This window comes from Eucyclogobius newberryi, unplaced genomic scaffold, assembly GCF_026437365.1.
Source record: "Eucyclogobius newberryi isolate DKJ021-1_F unplaced genomic scaffold, fEucNew1.0.hap1 SCAF_7, whole genome shotgun sequence".
In the NCBI taxonomy this organism is placed as follows: Eukaryota; Metazoa; Chordata; class Actinopteri; order Gobiiformes; family Gobiidae; genus Eucyclogobius; species Eucyclogobius newberryi.
The window spans coordinates 1968894-1985505 of record NW_027316389.1 but is presented as its reverse complement, the minus strand read 5'-3'; the positions used below and the strand labels follow the sequence as shown (position 1 = coordinate 1985505).

Below are 16612 nucleotides of genomic sequence, written 5' to 3'. Positions count from 1 at the left end.
ATTCAAATTGTACCGCTCTATTTGACGTTCCAGTCAATTTTTCGTTTTTCTACTTGATGATGGTCCCTAAGTACTCTCGTCACCGCTCCCGCTGCACATTTGATGACGGTCCCTAAGCACTCGTCTCGGCTCCTGCTGCACATTCGGATCAGTGTAATTTGCTGCGCCCAAAATACGCATCTGATGTGGCTCGGACGTGGCTCCTCCCACTTTCAGACTCGTGCTCTGTGACAGCAGCGGGACTCGTCATATCAACACAGCGTCCTACATGTGTCCTGCCGTTATTGACGATCGATTGACGAGTGATCAGTAAATTTTAGGCGCTTTGGTTATACAATTGAACACACATTTTTGTATCGCAAAAGCTGCGATTCAAAAGCACTTTTTTCTGACGAATGCATCGCATTTGAGAGAAATTGCGTCGCATTTTGCGATGCGATACCGCTTATTCTGAACCCTGATTGAATGAAAGTTACAGTGTCACTTTTTGATCAGTTGTATTTGTAGCATGTTGTGTACGTGAGATATATATATATATATAATCTCACATACACAACATGCTACAAATACAACTGATCAAAAAGTGACACTGTAACTTTAAGGTTTAAGGTGCTTTTGTGACAGACGTTTCACATTTGTTTTTACATTTCTCTTTTCATAATATTGTTATTGGCAAAACAAAAAAACTAAGAGTGAGACTCACTTGAAGCAGGGTGGGGCATGACTCCAGGAGGTGTTCAGCGACGACAGGAGTCAGCTCGCCTGCACAGTGTCTCAGGGTGGAGGGGGAAACGCCGTCTGGACCAGCAGCGTTTCCAAAGAGCCTGATCTGGTTTCTTATCCTTCAGCGATGACCTCAGCCTCAGATGAGTGACCTGCGACGACCGCCCAGCCCTCACGATGGAGGGCGGAGTCTCATTACGCCATCTTCCTCCAACTCTGCTCCCGTCTGCTCCTCTTCTCTTGATCCCGTCTGGTCCTCTTCTCCCAATCCCGTCTGCTCCTCTTCTCCCGATCCCGTCTGCTCCTCTTCTCCCGATCCCGTCTGCTCCTCTTCTCCCGATCCCGTCTGCTCCTCTTCTCCCGTCTGCTCCTCTTCGTCCCGCTATTCCTTCGTCTTCACTCTCTCCTTCTTCTCTGCTCTGGGCGGCTTCCTCTTCGGTTACGACACGGGCGTGGTGAGCGGGGCCATGCTGCTGCTCAAGCGGGAGATGAACCTGAGCGCGCTGTGGCAGGAGCTGCTGGTGTCGAGCACGGTGGGCGCGGCGGCGGTGTCGGCGCTGCTCGGCGCGGCGCTGAACGACAGGATGGGAAGGAGGCGGTGCATTCTCTTGGCCAGTTTCACCTTCAGCGCCGGCGGTTTCGTGATGAGCTTCGCGCCCGACAAAGAGGTGCTGCTCCTTGGAAGGGTCATCGTTGGGCTGGGCATCGGTGAGACCTTGTGCTCAGCGAGATGTTTATGGAGGTGTGTGTTTTGTTCAGTCGGGTAAATGAGGCGTGGTTCTGTGTAGGCGTGGCCTCCATGACGGTCCCGGTTTACATCGCTGAAGTGTCTCCTCCGCTCCTCCGGGGGCAGCTCGTCACCGTCAACACGCTCTTCATCACTGGAGGGCAGTTTGTCGCCTCCGTCATTGATGGAGCCTTCAGCTACGTCCAGGGCGGCTGGAGGTAAGCCAGATGCCCCGCAGGAGGTGTGGCTGGATAAGATACAGCACAGAGAGAACGATCAAGGTTTAAAAGGTCAGTGTGATCCTTCGTTCGTCTGGAGCGACCCGTCGCCGAAGATGCACTCCGACTGTGAACCAGAATCCTAGTGCCTTCTGTGTTTGATGGTCCAGATCACTGCCTTTTTCTACAACAGGGTTTAGTTTGTGAATAAAAACATTCTGTTTTAGTCCTATTTTTACTCCTGCTTTAATACCTGCTTTAGTCCTGCTTTAGTCCTGCTTTAGTCCAGCTTTAGTCCTGCTTTAGCCCTGGTCCTGACACGGTCTCCTCTGTTCTTCCCTCTGGTCTTTCTTCTGGTCTTTTTTCTTGTCTTCCCTCTTGTCTTCCCTCTGGTCTTCACTCTGGTCTTTCCTCTGGTCTTCCCTCTGGTCTTCTCTCTGGTCTTTCCTCTGGTCTTCCCTCTGGTCTTCTCTCTGGTCTTTCCTCTGGTCTTCCCTCTTGTCTTCCCTCTGGTCTTCACTCTGGTCTTTCCTCTGGTCTTCCCTCTGGTCTTCCCTCTGGTCTTCCCTCTGGTCTTCCCTCTGGTCTTCCCTCTGGTCTTCCCTCTGGTCTTCCCTCTGGTCTTCCCTCTGGTCTTTCCTCTGGTCTTCCCTCTGGTCTTCCCTCTGGTCTTCCCTCTGGTCTTCTCTCTGGTCTTCCCTCTGGTCTTCCCTCTGGTCTTCCCTCTGGTCTTTCCTTTGTTCTTCCCTCTGGTCTTCCCTCTGGTCTTCACTCTGGTCTTCCCTCTGGTCTTCCCTCTGGTCTTCCTTCTGGTCTTTCTTCCTGTCTTTCCTCTGCTCTTCCCTCTGGTCTTCCCTCTTGTTTTCCCTCTGGCCTTTCTTCTGGTCTTTCTTCTGGTCTTCCCTCTGGTCTTTCTCCTCAGGTTCATGCTGGGTCTGTCCGTGGTCCCGGCTCTGCTCCAGTTCGTGGGGTTCTTGTTCCTTCCGGAGAGTCCGAGGTGGCTCCTGCAGAAGGAGCGCGGCCCCGAGGCTCTTGGTGTTCTCCAGAGGATCAGAGGAGCTCCAGACGTGGACGAGGAGTTCCAGTCAATCCGGAGCAGCATCCAGGACGAGCGCCGCGGGACAGGAGACGGTGAATCCTCTGCTCCAAAGTGACGTCACCGCACGGTCCTAATGCTGTTTTAATTCCACACAGTTCCTTGTTGTGTCCTGCAGGGGGAGTAGTGTTCTTCAGAATCCTGCGTCACGCTCCGACTCGACGCGCTCTGATCGTGGGATGTGGACTCCAGATGTTCCAGCAACTGTCCGGCATCAACACGGTCATGTAAGTCCTCGTGTAGACCTGGATTAGGCTTCGGTTTGGTTCTTGGGTTTGGTTCTTGGGTTTGGTTCTTGGGTTAGGTTCTTGGGTTTGGTCCTTTGGTTTGGTTCTTGGGATTAGTCCTTGGGTTTAGTTCTTGGGTTAGGTCCTTGGGTTAGGTCCTTGGGTTTGGTTCTTGGGTTTGGTTCTTGGGTTTGGTTCTTGGGTTTAGTTCTTGGGTTTGGTTCTTGGGTTTGGTCCTTTGGTTTGGTTCTTGGGATTAGTCCTTGGGTAGTTCTTGGGTTAAGTCCTTGGGTTAGGTCCTTGGGTTAGGTCCTTGGGTTTGGTTCTTGGGTTTGGTTCTTGGGTTTGGTTCTTGGGTTTGGTTCTTGGGTTTGGTTCTTGGGTTTAGTCCTTGGGTTTAGTTGTTGGGTTAGGTCCTTGGGTTTGGTCCTTGGGTTTGGTCCTTTGGTTTGGTTCTTGGGTTTGGTCCTTTAGTTTGGTTCTTGGGTTTGGTTCTTGGGTTTAGTTCTTTGGTTTAGTTCTTGGGTTTAGTTCTTGGGTTTAGTTCTTGGGTTTGGTCCTGGGGTTTGGTCCTTGGGTTTGGTTCTTGGGTTTGGTCTTTGGGTTTGGTTCTTGGGTTTAGTCCTTGGGTTTAGTTGTTGGGTTAGGTCCTTGGGTTTGGTCCTTGGGTTTGGTCCTTGGGTTTGGTCCTTGGGTTTGGTCCTTTGGTTTGGTTCTTGGGTTTGGTCCTTTGGTTTAGTTCTTGGGTTTGGTTCTTGGGTTTAGTTCTTTGGTTTAGTTCTTGGGTTTGGTCCTGGGGTTTGGTCCTTGGGTTTGGTTCTTGGGTTTGGTCTTTGGGTTTGGTTCTTGGGTTTGGTCTTTGGGTTTAGTTCTCGGGTTTGGTTCTTTGGTTTAGTTCTTTGGTTTTGTTCTTGGGTTTGGTCCTGGGTTTGGTCCTGGGTTTTGTCCTTTGGTTTAGTTCTTGGGTTTGGTTCTTGGGTTTAGTTCTTTGGTTTAGTTCTTGGGTTTAGTTCTTGGGTTTGGTCCTGGGGTTTGGTCCTTGGGTTTGGTTCTTGGGTTTGGTCTTTGGGTTTGGTTCTTGGGTTTGGTCTTTGGGTTTGGTTCTTGGGTTTGGTTCTTTGGTTTAGTTCTTTGGTTTAGTTCTTGGGTTTAGTTCTTGGGTTTGGTCCTGGGTTTGGTTCTTGGGTTTGGTCTTTAAGTTTGGTTCTTGGGTTTGGTTCTTGGGTTTGGTCTTTGGGTTTGGTTCTTGGGTTAGGTCCTTTGGTCTAGTTCTTGGGTTACGTTCTTGGGTTTGGTCCTTGGGTTTGGTCCTTTGGTTTGGTTCTTGGGTTTGGTCCTTTGGTTTAGTTCTTGGGTTTGGTCCTTTGGTTTAGTTCTTGGGTTTTGTTCTTGGGTTTAGTTCTTTGGTTTAGTTCTTGGGTTTAGTTCTTGGGTTTGGTCCTGGGGTTTGGTCCTTGGGTTTGGTTCTTGGGTTTGGTCTTTGGGTTTGGTTCTTGGGTTTGGTCTTTGGGTTTGGTTCTTGGGTTTGGTCCTTTGGTTTGGTTCTTGGGTTTGGTCTTTGGGTTTAGTTCTTGGGTTTGGTTCTTTGGTTTAGTTCTTTGGTTTAGTTCTTGGGTTTAGTTCTTGGGTTTGGTCCTGGGTTTTGTCCTTGGGTTTGGTTCTTGGGTTTGGTCTTTGGGTTTGGTTCTTGGGTTTGGTTCTTGGGTTTGGTCTTTGGGTTTGGTTCTTGGGTTAGGTCCTTTGGTCTAGTTCTTGGGTTTGGTTCTTGGGTTTGGTCCTGGGGTTTGGTCCTTGGGTTTGGTCCTTGGGTTTGGTTCTTGGGTTTGGTTCTTGGGTTTGGTCTTTGGGTTTGGTTCTTGGGTTAGGTCCTTTGGTTTGGTCTTTGGGTTTAGTCCTTGGGGTTAGGTCCTTGGGTTTGGTCCTTGGGTTTGGTTCTTGGGTTTGGTCCTTTGGTTTAGTTCTTAGGTTTGGTCTTTGGGTTTGGTTCTTGGGTTAGGTCCTTTGGTTTGGTTCTTGGGTTTAGTCCTTGGGTTTAGTTGTTGGGTTAGGTCCTTGGGTTTGGTTCTTGGGTTTGGTCCTTTGGTCTAGTTCTTGGGTTTGGTTCTTGGGTTTGGTTCTTGGGTTTGGTCTTTGGGTTTGGTTCTTGGGTTTGGTCTTTGGGTTTGGTTCTTGGGTCAGGTCCTTTGGTTTGGTCCTGGGTTTTGTTCTTGGGTTTGGTTCTTGGGTTTGGTCTTTGGGTTTGGTTCTTGGGTTTGGTTCTTGGGTTTGGTCTTTGGGTTTGGTTCTTGGGTTAGGTCCTTGGGTTTGGTTCTTGGGTTTGGTTCGGTCTTTGGGTTTGGTTCTTGGGTTTGGTCTTTGGGTTTGGTTCTTGGGTTAGATCCTTTGGTTTGGTTCTTGGGTTTAGTCCTTGGGTTTAGCTGTTGGGTTAGGTCCTTGGGTTTAGTTCTTGGGTTTGGTCCTTTGGTTTAGTTCTTGGGTTTGGTTCTTGGGTTTGGTTCTTGGGTTTGGTCTTTGGGTTTGGTTCTTGCGTTTGGTCTTTGGGTTTGGTTCTTGGGTTAGGTCCTTTGGTTTGGTTCTTGGGTTTAGTCCTTTGGTTTAGTTCTTGGGTTTGGTTCTTGGGTTCGGTTCTTGGGTTTAGTTCTTTGGTTTAGTTCTTGGGTTTAGTTCTTGGGTTAGGTCCTGGGGTTTGGTCCTTGGTTTTGGTTCTTGGGTTAGGTCCTTTGGTTTGGTTCTTGGGTTTAGTCCTTGGGTTTAGTTCTTGGGTGAGGTCCTTGGGTTTGGTCCTGGGGTTTGGTCCTTGGGTTTGGTTCTTGGGGTTGGTCCTTGGGTTTGGTTCTTGGGTTTGGTCCTGGGGTTTAGTCCTTGGGTTTGGTTCTTGGGTTTGGTCTTTGCCTTTGGTTCGTGGGTTTGGTCTTTGGGTTTGGTTCTTGGGTTTGGTCTTTGGGTTTGGTTCTTGGGTTTGGTTCTTGGGTTTGGTCTTTGGGTTTGGTTCTTGGGTTTGATCTTTGGGTTTGGTTCTTGGGTTTAGTTCTTTGGTTTAGTTCTTGGGTTTAGTTCTTGGGTTTGGTCCTGGGGTTTGGTCCTTGGTTTTGGTTCTTGGATTTGGTCTTTGGGTTTGGTTCTTGGGTTTGGTCTTTGGGGTTGGTTCTTGGGTTAGGTCCTTTGGTTTGGTTCTTGGATTTGGTCTTTGGGTTTGGTTCTTGGGTTTGGTCTTTGGGGTTGGTTCTTGGGTTAGGTCCTTTGGTTTGGTTCTTGGGTTTAGTCCTTGGGTTTAGTTCTTGGGATTGGTCTTTGGGTTTGGTTCTTGGGTTTGATCCTTGGGTTTGGTCCTTAGGTTTGGTCCTGGGTCAGTCTAACTCTCGCTCACTGCAGGTACTACAGCGCCACCATCCTGCAGATGTCGGGAGTGCGAGACGTTCAGTCGGCGATCTGGCTCTCGACCGTGACCTCGTTCACTAACTTCCTGTTTACGCTGGTGGGGGTGTGGCTTGTGGACCGTGTCGGGAGGAGGAGCCTCACCATCGCCAGTCTCATCGGTAACAAACAAGAGTAAAAGACGGCTGCGTCGTGGCTCATCGGGTTCAGAAAACACATATTTCCCCAAACCTGGAGCTGTGTAACTTACTCACTTTAGTTTGTCTGTTGTTCTGTCGAGTTCTAAAGTTCTAAAGTTCTGTTTGTCCTTCTCAGGCACGTGTGTGAGTCTGCTGGTCCTGGCACTGGGGTTCCTCCTCTCGGCTCAGAACTCTCCTCCGGTCACTCGACACTTCACTGACAACTCCACCTGCAGCAAGTACAGGTGAGAGACCAGGTTTAGACCGGGTTTAGACCGGATTAAAACTGGGTTTAGACCGGGTTTAGACCCAGGTTTAGACCGGATTAAGACTGGGTTTAGGCCGAATTTAGACTTGGTTTAGACCGGGTTTAGACCCAGGTTTAGACCGGGTTTGGACCGGGTTTAGACTGGGTTTAGACCGGGTTTGGACCGGGTTTAGACCGGGTTTAGACCGGGTTTAGACCGGGTTTGGACCGGGTTTGGACCGGGTTTAGACCGGGTTTAGACCGGGTTTGGACCGGGTTTAGACCGGGTTTAGACCGGGTTTGGACCGGGTTTGGACCGGGTTTAGACCGGGTTTAGACCGGGTTTAGACCGGGTTTGGACCGGGTTTGGACCGGGTTTAGACTGCCCACCGGGTGGGACCTCCTGATAAAGGGTGTTTTTGGTTTCACCAGAAACTAACCCTCTTTGTTTCCTATCAGTCCTTTACTGGGCCATCAGCCTCCTATTGTCCCTCTCACTCTCTCTCCTCCTGTGTGACTGATGACATCAGAACGCTCTGGGCGTCGACCTCTCCAGGGTTTCAAGACACTGTTAAACGACTTAAACCATCGTTTCTATTTAAAGATGATTCTTCTTTTTTGAACAAAGTTTTGCCTTTTGTTCTGCTTAGAATATATTTTAGTATATTTACTACTAAGTATGTAATATCAGTAAGTTATCATTTCCCATGTGGGACAATAAAGGATTATCTTATCTTTATGTTTATAAGGTTTGCCAAAATATGTGTTAAATTCAGCCCTTTTGGTCTCTACAAAACATTTAGTGATTTTCCTTTGTCTTTTCACCGGAGAAACGACTGTAAACGTGTGCGTCCTGTTGTGTGTTGTGTGTAGTTTGTGTGAAGGCTGCATGTTGGACCCAGTCTGTGGCTTCTGTTACCAAGACAACTGGAGCTCGTCATCGTTGAACTGGTCGTCGTTGAACTCGTCGTGCGTCGCCGTGAGCCCTGAGTCCACAGACCTCGCAGCACACGGACGGTGAGAGGACATGAAACTTCTGCACAAACAGATTTATACATAAAGCTCCGCCTCTTTAGTCTGCTATTGGCCACATTATTCCATCAAAATGACATCATTCGTGGTTTGTGTTTGTGGTCAGCTGTGTGAACCGGACCCTGGACCCTGGTCTGGTCTGGGCCTATAACTTCTGCCCCTCGTCCTTCTCCTGGATCATCGTCCTCGGGCTCGTGCTTTACCTCGCCGCCTTCGCTCCAGGTCAGACCCTCTCGTTTAACCCTGATGTTCTTCTGTAGACATGATGTTCTTCTGTAGACATGATGTTCTTCTGTGGACATGATGTTCTTCTGTAGACATGATGTTCTTCTGTGGACATGATGTTCTTCTGTGGACATGATGTTCTTCTGTAGACATGATGTTCTTCTGTGGACATGATGTTCTTCTGTGGACATGATGTTCTTCTGTAGACATGATGTTCTTCTGTGGACATGATGTTCTTCTGTGGACATGATGTTCTTCTGTAGACATGATGTTCTTCTGTGGACATGATGTTCTTCTGTAGACATGATGTTCTTCTGTAGACATGATGTTCTTCTGTGGACATGATGTTGTTGTTGTTGTTGTTGTTGTTGTTTTATGGCGGTTGGCATCCAAGTGTTGCATTACCGCCAGACTTTATTCCTCAGACTCTGTCGTAGTCCGTAAAAGTACTCACATGATGTTCTTCTGTGGAATTGATGTTCTTCTGTAGACATGATGTTCTTCTGTGGACATGATGTTCTTCTGTGGACATGATGAGACATGATGTTCTTCTGTGGAATTGATGTTCTTCTGTAGACATGATGTTCTTCTGTAGACATGATGTTCTTCTGTAGACATGATGTTCTTCTGTGGACATGATGTTCTTCTGTAGACATGATGTTCTTCTGTGGACATGATGTTCTTCTGTAGACGTGATGTTCTTCTGTAGACGTGATGTTCTTCTGTGGACATGATGTTCTTCTGTAAACCTGATGTTCTTCTGTAGACATGATGTTCTTCTGTGGACATGATGTTGTTGTTGTTGTTGTTGTTGTTGTTGTTTTATGGCGGTTGGCATCCAAGTGTTGCATTACCGCCAGACTTTATTCCTCAGACTCTGTCGTAGTCCGTAAAAGTACTCACATGATGTTCTTCTGTGGAATTGATGTTCTTCTGTAGACATGATGTTCTTCTGTGGACATGATGTTCTTCTGTGGACATGATGAGACATAATGTTCTTCTGTGGAATTGATGTTCTTCTGTAGACATGATGTTCTTCTGTGGACATGATGTTCTTCTGTAGACGTGATGTTCTTCTGTGGACATGATGTTCTTCTGTAAACCTGATGTTCTTCTGTAGACATGATGTTCTTCTGTAGACATGATGTTCTTCTGTAGACATGATGTTCTTCTGTGGACATGATGTTCTTCTGTAGACATGATGTTCTTCTGTAGACATGATGTTCTTCTGTAGACATGATGTTCTTCTGTAGACATGATGTTCTTCTGTAGACGTGATGTTCTTCTGTGGACATGATGTTCTTCTGTAAACCTGATGTTCTTCTGTAGACATGATGTTCTTCTGTAGACATGATGTTCTTCTGTAGACATGATGTTCTTCTGTGGACATGATGTTCTTCTGTAGACGTGATGTTCTTCTGTAGACGTGATGTTCTTCTGTGGACATGATGTTCTTCTGTAGACGTGATGTTCTTCTGTGGACATGATGTTCTTCTGTAGACATGATGTTCTTCTGTAGACATGATGTTCTTCTGTAGACGTGATGTTCTTCTGTAGACGTGATGTTCTTCTGTGGACATGATGTTCTTCTGTAAACCTGATGTTCTTCTGTAGACATGATGGTCTTCTGTAGACATGGACCTGATGTTCTTCTGTTGACATGGGTCTGTTTGAACCTGATGTTCTTCTGTAGACATGGGTCTGTTTGAACCTGATGTTCTTCTGTTGACATGGGTCTGTTTGAACCTGATGTTCTTCTGTAGGCATGGACCTGATGTTCTTCTGTAAACCTGATGTTCCTCTGTAGACATGGGTCTGTTTAAACCTGATGTTCTTCTGTAGACATGGACCTGATGTTCTTCTGTAAACCTGATTTTCTTCTGTAGGCATGGGTCCGATGCCGTGGACGGTGAACTCTGAGATCTTCCCTCTTTGGGCTCGCAGCACTGGAAACGCCTGCTCGGCTGGAGTCAACTGGACCTTCAACGTCCTGGTGTCTCTGACCTTCCTCCACGTGGCCGAGTACCTCACATACTACGGTAAGAACCTGCTCCAGCTCCGGCAGGACCGCGATCCTGAGCGGGATCCAGAGCAGAGAATCCTCCAACGACTGACCCAGAGACATTTAACTGTCCATATGCCCGTCCCACAGGAGCCTTCTTCATGTACGCGGGGCTGGTGGTCCTGGGCCTGGTCTTCGTCCTGGTTTGTCTTCCGGAGACTCGTGGTCTGCAGCTGGAGGAGATGGAGCAGCTCTTCTCGTCTCGCCTCCTCTCCTGCCGCTCAGACCCTCTGCGCTCTGACGTCCAGTACACGCGGGTAAAACGAGCTGACCGGACACAAAACGAGTCTGAGCCCGAGTCTGAGCCCGAGTCTGAGCCCGAGTCTGAGCCCGAGTCTGAGCCCGAGTCTGAGCCCGAGTCTGAGCCGGACCTGGACTAGAACTCTTCAGCTTTGGGATTGGTGATATTTGCTGTTGGTGGTGGGAACAACGTGTGCCTCAGCAGACGCTCCTCAGCAGACTCCTCAGCAGATGCTCCTCAGCAGACGCTCCTCAGCAGACGCTCCTCAGCAGACGCTCCTCAGCAGACTCCTCAGCAGATGCTCCTCAGCAGATGCTCCTCAGCAGATGCTCCTCAGCAGATGCTCCTCAGCAGATGCTCCTCAGCAGACGCTCCTCAGCAGATGCTCCTCAGCAGACGCTCCTCAGCAGACGCTCCTCAGCAGACGCTCCTCAGCAGACTCCTCAGCAGATGCTCCTCAGCAGATGCTCCTCAGCAGATGCTCCTCAGCAGATGCTCCTCAGCAGATGCTCCTCAGCAGACGCTCCTCAGCAGACGCTCCTCAGCAGACGCTCCTCAGCAGATGCTCCTCAGCAGACTCCTCAGCAGACGCTCCTCAGCAGACGCTCCTCAGCAGACGCTCCTCAGCAGACGCTCCTCAGCAGACGCTCCTCAGCAGACGCTCCTCAGCAGACGCTCCTCAGCAGACTCCTCAGCAGATGCTCCTCAGCAGACGCTCCTCAGCAGATGCTCCTCAGCAGACGCTCCTCAGCAGACGCTCCTCAGCAGACTCCTCAGCAGATGCTCCTCAGCAGACGCTCCTCAGCAGATGCTCCTCAGCAGACGCTCCTCAGCAGACGCTCCTCAGCAGACGCTCCTCAGCAGACGCTCCTCAGCAGACGCTCCTCAGCAGATGCTCCTCAGCAGATGCTCCTCAGCAGACGCTCCTCAGCAGATGCTCCTCAGCAGACGCTCCTCAGCAGACGCTCCTCAGCAGACGCTCCTCAGCAGACGCTCCTCAGCAGACTCCTCAGCAGATGCTCCTCAGCAGACGCTCCTCAGCAGACGCTCCTCAGCAGACTCCTCAGCAGATGCTCCTCAGCAGACGCTCCTCAGCAGACGCTCCTCAGTGTTCAGACGTCAAATTCGATCCCGATGGCAGCTTAGGAGCGGAGCTTACTGTTAACTGTTGTGTCCAGACCTGAGCAGTACACGGTTCTTCTGACACGGTTCTTCTGACACGGTTCTTCTGACACGGTTCTTCTGACACGGTTCTTCTGACACGGTTCTTCTGACACGGTTCTTCTGACACGGGTCTTCTGACACGGTTCTTCTGACACGGTTCTTGTGACACGGTTCTTGTGACACGGTTCTTGTGACACGGTTCTTCTGACACGTTCTTCTGACACGGTTCTTCTGACACGGTTCTTCTGACACTGTTCTTCTGACACGTTCTTCTGACACGGTTCTTCTGACACGTTCTTCTGACACGGTTCTTCTGACACGTTCTTCTGACACGGTTCTTGTGACACGGTTCTTGTGACACGGTTCTTGTGACACGGTTCTTCTGACACGGTTCTTCTGACACGTTCTTCTGACACGGTTCTTCTGACACGTTCTTCTGACACGTTCTTCTGACACGTTCTTCTAACACGGTTCTTCTGACACGTTCTTCTGACACGGTTCTTCTGACACGTTCTTCTGACACGGTTCTTCTGACAGAACAGGACTAGAACAGGACCAGGACCAAACTGGGTCTAAGTTGTTTTTTCTTCCACAGTTGAGATGAACTGGAAAAGTCCTGATGCTTTTGTGCTTCAGAAGATCTAACCCTCTGTTCAACGTGCTTCATTTCTCTGTTTTAGGTCAGACGTGTCTTTCAGCTTCTCACTTTAGCTGCTCATTTAGACTTTTATAAATAATAATATTTCCGTAAATCTAATGTCAAGATTCTTCAATTAAACAAATGTGACTTTGTCTTGTGTTTTTCTCAATCATCTTTTGGAAAACAAATTCACTGAGATACATACATACATAGGACGATTGTCTTCTGCTGATACTCCGCCTCATGTTTCCATCTGTGAAGTTCAAGTGTGGCCTCTGGGCCTCTCAGGGACATTCACAGTGTGGTCCTGGCTCTGTGCTGAGGCTCGTTGTCTTGTTGGAGATGAACCTTGGCTCCAGTCTGAGGTTTTCATCATGGACGTCTCTGTAACTGCTGCATTCATCTTTCTGATGATCCTGACTAGTCTCCCAGGTCCTGGTGCTGAAGAACATCTCCACAGCTGGTGCTGCCTCCACCATGTTTCACTGTAGGGTCCTGACCAGGTGATGGGCGGGGCCTGGATTCAGAATCACCTGAATTGACCACAGGTGGACTCAGTCAAGCTGTAGAAACATCTCAAGGACGATCAGAGGAAGAACCATGAACCTGAGCTCAGAGCGTCGGGGCAAACGCTGTGAAACTCCTGTACAATAAACACTTCACGGATAATTCAAACAAGCTTCTGTCACGTCATTCTGAGGTTTTGTAGAACTTTGAGAAGGTGGAGTGAAGACTTTGTGGATGCAGTGTGAAGATCTGGAGTGACGGAGTGTGAAGACCTGGACTGACGGAGCAGGAGAATGAAGACGACTCAAACATTCATGAATCATTTGAAATAGAACATCACAATGTGGTTAAAAGCTCAATTTCCACACGACATCTGCACTTTATCTTCAGAACGTGCAGTTTTCACGTGTCGTGTGAGAAAGTGAAGCGTCGTGTGAATCAGCTTCACACCTGTTTTTCCAAATAAAGTCATTTATCTTGAGTTTATTCCTGAACATTGTGATGATTGCAGTCATGTTTATGAAGCGACTGCAGACGGATCTGACAAACATTGACACAGGATCATTTCAGTTTGAGGTGAATCATTTTCCCGTGAAGTCGCTGACATTTCACACTGACCTGAAGATACTGTTACACCAAGTACAAATACTTCAGGAGTTATTTAACATGTTTATGATTGTGTTCCCACCACATCACAACGTCCTACACTGTCTCTATTTATTTTATTTTATATTTAAATGATTTTATTTTTCAAATTGAAGAACCGAGAAAAAGAAACACGAGCAGAGAGAGAGAGAGCAGACATCCAAAAAATAAATTAAAAACATGAAATCTTGATCTTGAATGGTAAAAAAACATCCCATTTTGTCCATAGTCCAAATGTGTCTTTTCCATGTGACATATGTCCAGTATAATGTCTGTCCATTTCTTTGTGAGGGCCTTTCCTCTGCTGCAGGAGGAGGCTGAGGCCTGAATACAGAGTCTCTTACAATCTGGTGAAAAACCTTTAGATCTTTTGTCCTCCAGACCTTGAGTCTCAGGTCAGTTCTATTTGGTACAAAACCTTTGGTCATAAAACTTTAAGATTGTAACATCTGTGTTTAGTTTGTATGTTCTGATCAGCTCCTTCCATGTCGTAAGCACAGATATGACCCAGGGATTCTTAACTTCCTCCGTCAGACTCAAGCGTCCGACATCTGCCAGTAAGACCTGTACAGAAACCTCAGGCACCACATGACTCTCAGTATAAGACCTGTACAGAAACCTCAGGCACCACATGACTCTCAGTATAAGACCTGTACAGGAACCTCAGGCACCACATGACTCTCAGTATAAGACCTGTACAGGAACCTCAGGCACCACATGACTCTCAGTATAAGACCTGTACAGGAACCTCAGGCACCACATGACTCTCAGTATAAGACCTGTACAGGAACCTCAGGCACCACATGACTCTCAGTATAAGACCTGTACAGGAACCCCCGGCACCACATGACTCTCAGTATAAGACCTGTACAGGAACCTCAGGCACCACATGACTCTCAGTATAAGACCTGTACAGGAACCTCAGGCACCACATGACTCTCAGTATAAGACCTGTACAGGAACCCCCGGCACCACATGACTCTCAGTATTAGGCCTGTACAGGAACCCCCGGCACCACATGACTCTCAGTATAAGACTTGTACAGGAACCCCCGGCACCACATTACTCTCAGTATAAGACCTGTACAGGAACCCCCGGCACCACATGACTCTCAGTATAAGACCTGTACAGGAACCCCCGGCACCACATTACTCTCAGTATAAGACCTGTACAGGAACCTCAGGCACCACATGACTCTCAGTATAAGACCTGTACAGGAACCCCCGGCACCACATGACTCTCAGTATAAGACCTGTACAGGAACCTCAGGCACCACATGACTCTCAGTATAAGACCTGTACAGGAACCTCAGGCACCACATGACTCTCAGTATAAGACTTGTACAGGAACCCCCGGCACCACATTACTCTCAGTATAAGACCTGTACAGGAACCCCCGGCACCACATTACTCTCAGTATAAGACCTGTACAGGAACCCCCGGCACCACATGACTCTCAGTATAAGACCTGTACAGGAACCCCCGGCACCACATGACTCTCAGTATAAGACCTGTACAGGAACCTCAGGCACCACATGACTCTCAGTATAAGACCTGTACAGGAACCCCCGGCACCACATGACTCTCAGTATAAGACCTGTACAGGAACCTCAGGCACCACATGACTCTCAGTATAAGACCTGTACAGGAACCTCAGGCACCACATGACTCTCAGTATAAGACCTGTACAGGAACCCCCGGCACCACATGACTCTCAGTATAAGACTTGTACAGGAACCCCCGGCACCACATTACTCTCAGTATAAGACCTGTACAGGAACCCCCGGCACCACATGACTCTCAGTATAAGACCTGTACAGGAACCCCCGGCACCACATTACTCTCAGTATAAGACCTGTACAGGAACCTCAGGCACCACATGACTCTCAGTATAAGACCTGTACAGGAACCCCCGGCACCACATGACTCTCAGTATAAGACCTGTACAGGAACCTCAGGCACCACATGACTCTCAGTATAAGACCTGTACAGGAACCTCAGGCACCACATGACTCTCAGTATAAGACTTGTACAGGAACCCCCGGCACCACATTACTCTCAGTATAAGACCTGTACAGGAACCCCCGGCACCACATTACTCTCAGTATAAGACCTGTACAGGAACCCCCGGCACCACATGACTCTCAGTATAAGACCTGTACAGGAACCCCCGGCACCACATGACTCTCAGTATAAGACTTGTACAGGAACCCCCGGCACCACATGACTCTCAGTATGAGACCATTGAGCTTCACACCAGCAACGTTCTCATTTCACCTGAAATAAAGTCATTTTCACACAAGGTAAACCCTGCCTCCTTTTTATATTGATAATCGTAGCGCTTTAAATCAGATTGGAGTTTTCCTGACATATAAATCTAGAGATAGTTTTATTCCATCATCAAGTCTGGAACAGAGAGAGAAATCTAGAGAAAAAATTCATTGAGTGTCTGCTTTTGTTTTCAAATGCACAATTTCAATATTTTCATTAATCATCATTCCTGTCCAGATTAACTTTCTTAGTTTTCCTTATTTTTAAGTAATTGCTATGTTCTATTAACTTCTCTTTCTACTTTGTTTACAACATTTTATATCAATTCTTAGTTAGAGAGTGTAGTTGGAATTCAAGGAGAATGACTGATGAACCGTAGTGTATTTCCTACGTGGCAAGCTTCTAGGTCAAACCTATAGCTTGCCACGTAGGAAATACACTACGGTTCATGAGAATCCTTTGACTTTGACTTAAGTCTGCGACCAGAGTCTATTTTATCATCATCACATTGGGTATGAAAATGTCTGGTTTGGTTAAATACAATAGAACATCATCTGCAATTTTATGTTCCATTCTATCGATTATAACACCATGAATCCTGGACCACCTCCGCTCCACCGTGAGCTCAGCTATGGACCCGCTACAGTTTGCATATCGGTCTGGCATCGGAGTGGAGGACGCCGTCATCTCCTTGCTGCACCGCTCTCTCTCTCACCTGGAGAAGCCTGGCACACAGACCTCACAGACCGACCCCAGTTTGTGAGAGCCCGGAACTGTGTGTCTGACACTCGGACCTGCAGTGTGGGGGACAGATAAAGGCTTATTTTATCTTATCTTAATTCTTTTGGAGTTTCTAATAAATTGGGCCAATGGTTCCAAATACAAAGCAAACAGGAGGAGAGACCAGGCACAGCCCTGTCTGACCCCTCTGTCCAGGAGAATTTCTTCCATTCTTTTGGACATAATTGAGGTGTATAGTCCACATTTAGAATAGTCCTTCACTTCTTTTGGTTTGAGGGATATGATGACCTCTT

General features: G+C 48.0%; 1 protein-coding gene across 1 annotated transcript; it reads left to right on the top strand.

The window, feature by feature from the left end:
* The first annotated feature begins 835 nt into the window (after nucleotides 1–835).
* Nucleotides 836–10638, top strand: LOC140349355 (proton myo-inositol cotransporter-like). The gene is made up of 10 exons (XM_072435658.1): nucleotides 836–1431; nucleotides 1512–1668; nucleotides 2591–2799; nucleotides 2883–2991; nucleotides 6364–6527; nucleotides 6682–6790; nucleotides 7666–7809; nucleotides 7931–8046; nucleotides 9936–10088; nucleotides 10202–10638. Exons 1-10 carry the CDS (start codon nucleotides 867–869, stop codon nucleotides 10489–10491), a joined length of 2016 nt encoding a protein of 671 aa, XP_072291759.1. The 5' UTR covers nucleotides 836–866; the 3' UTR covers nucleotides 10492–10638.
* The last annotated feature ends 5974 nt before the right edge of the window (nucleotides 10639–16612 follow it).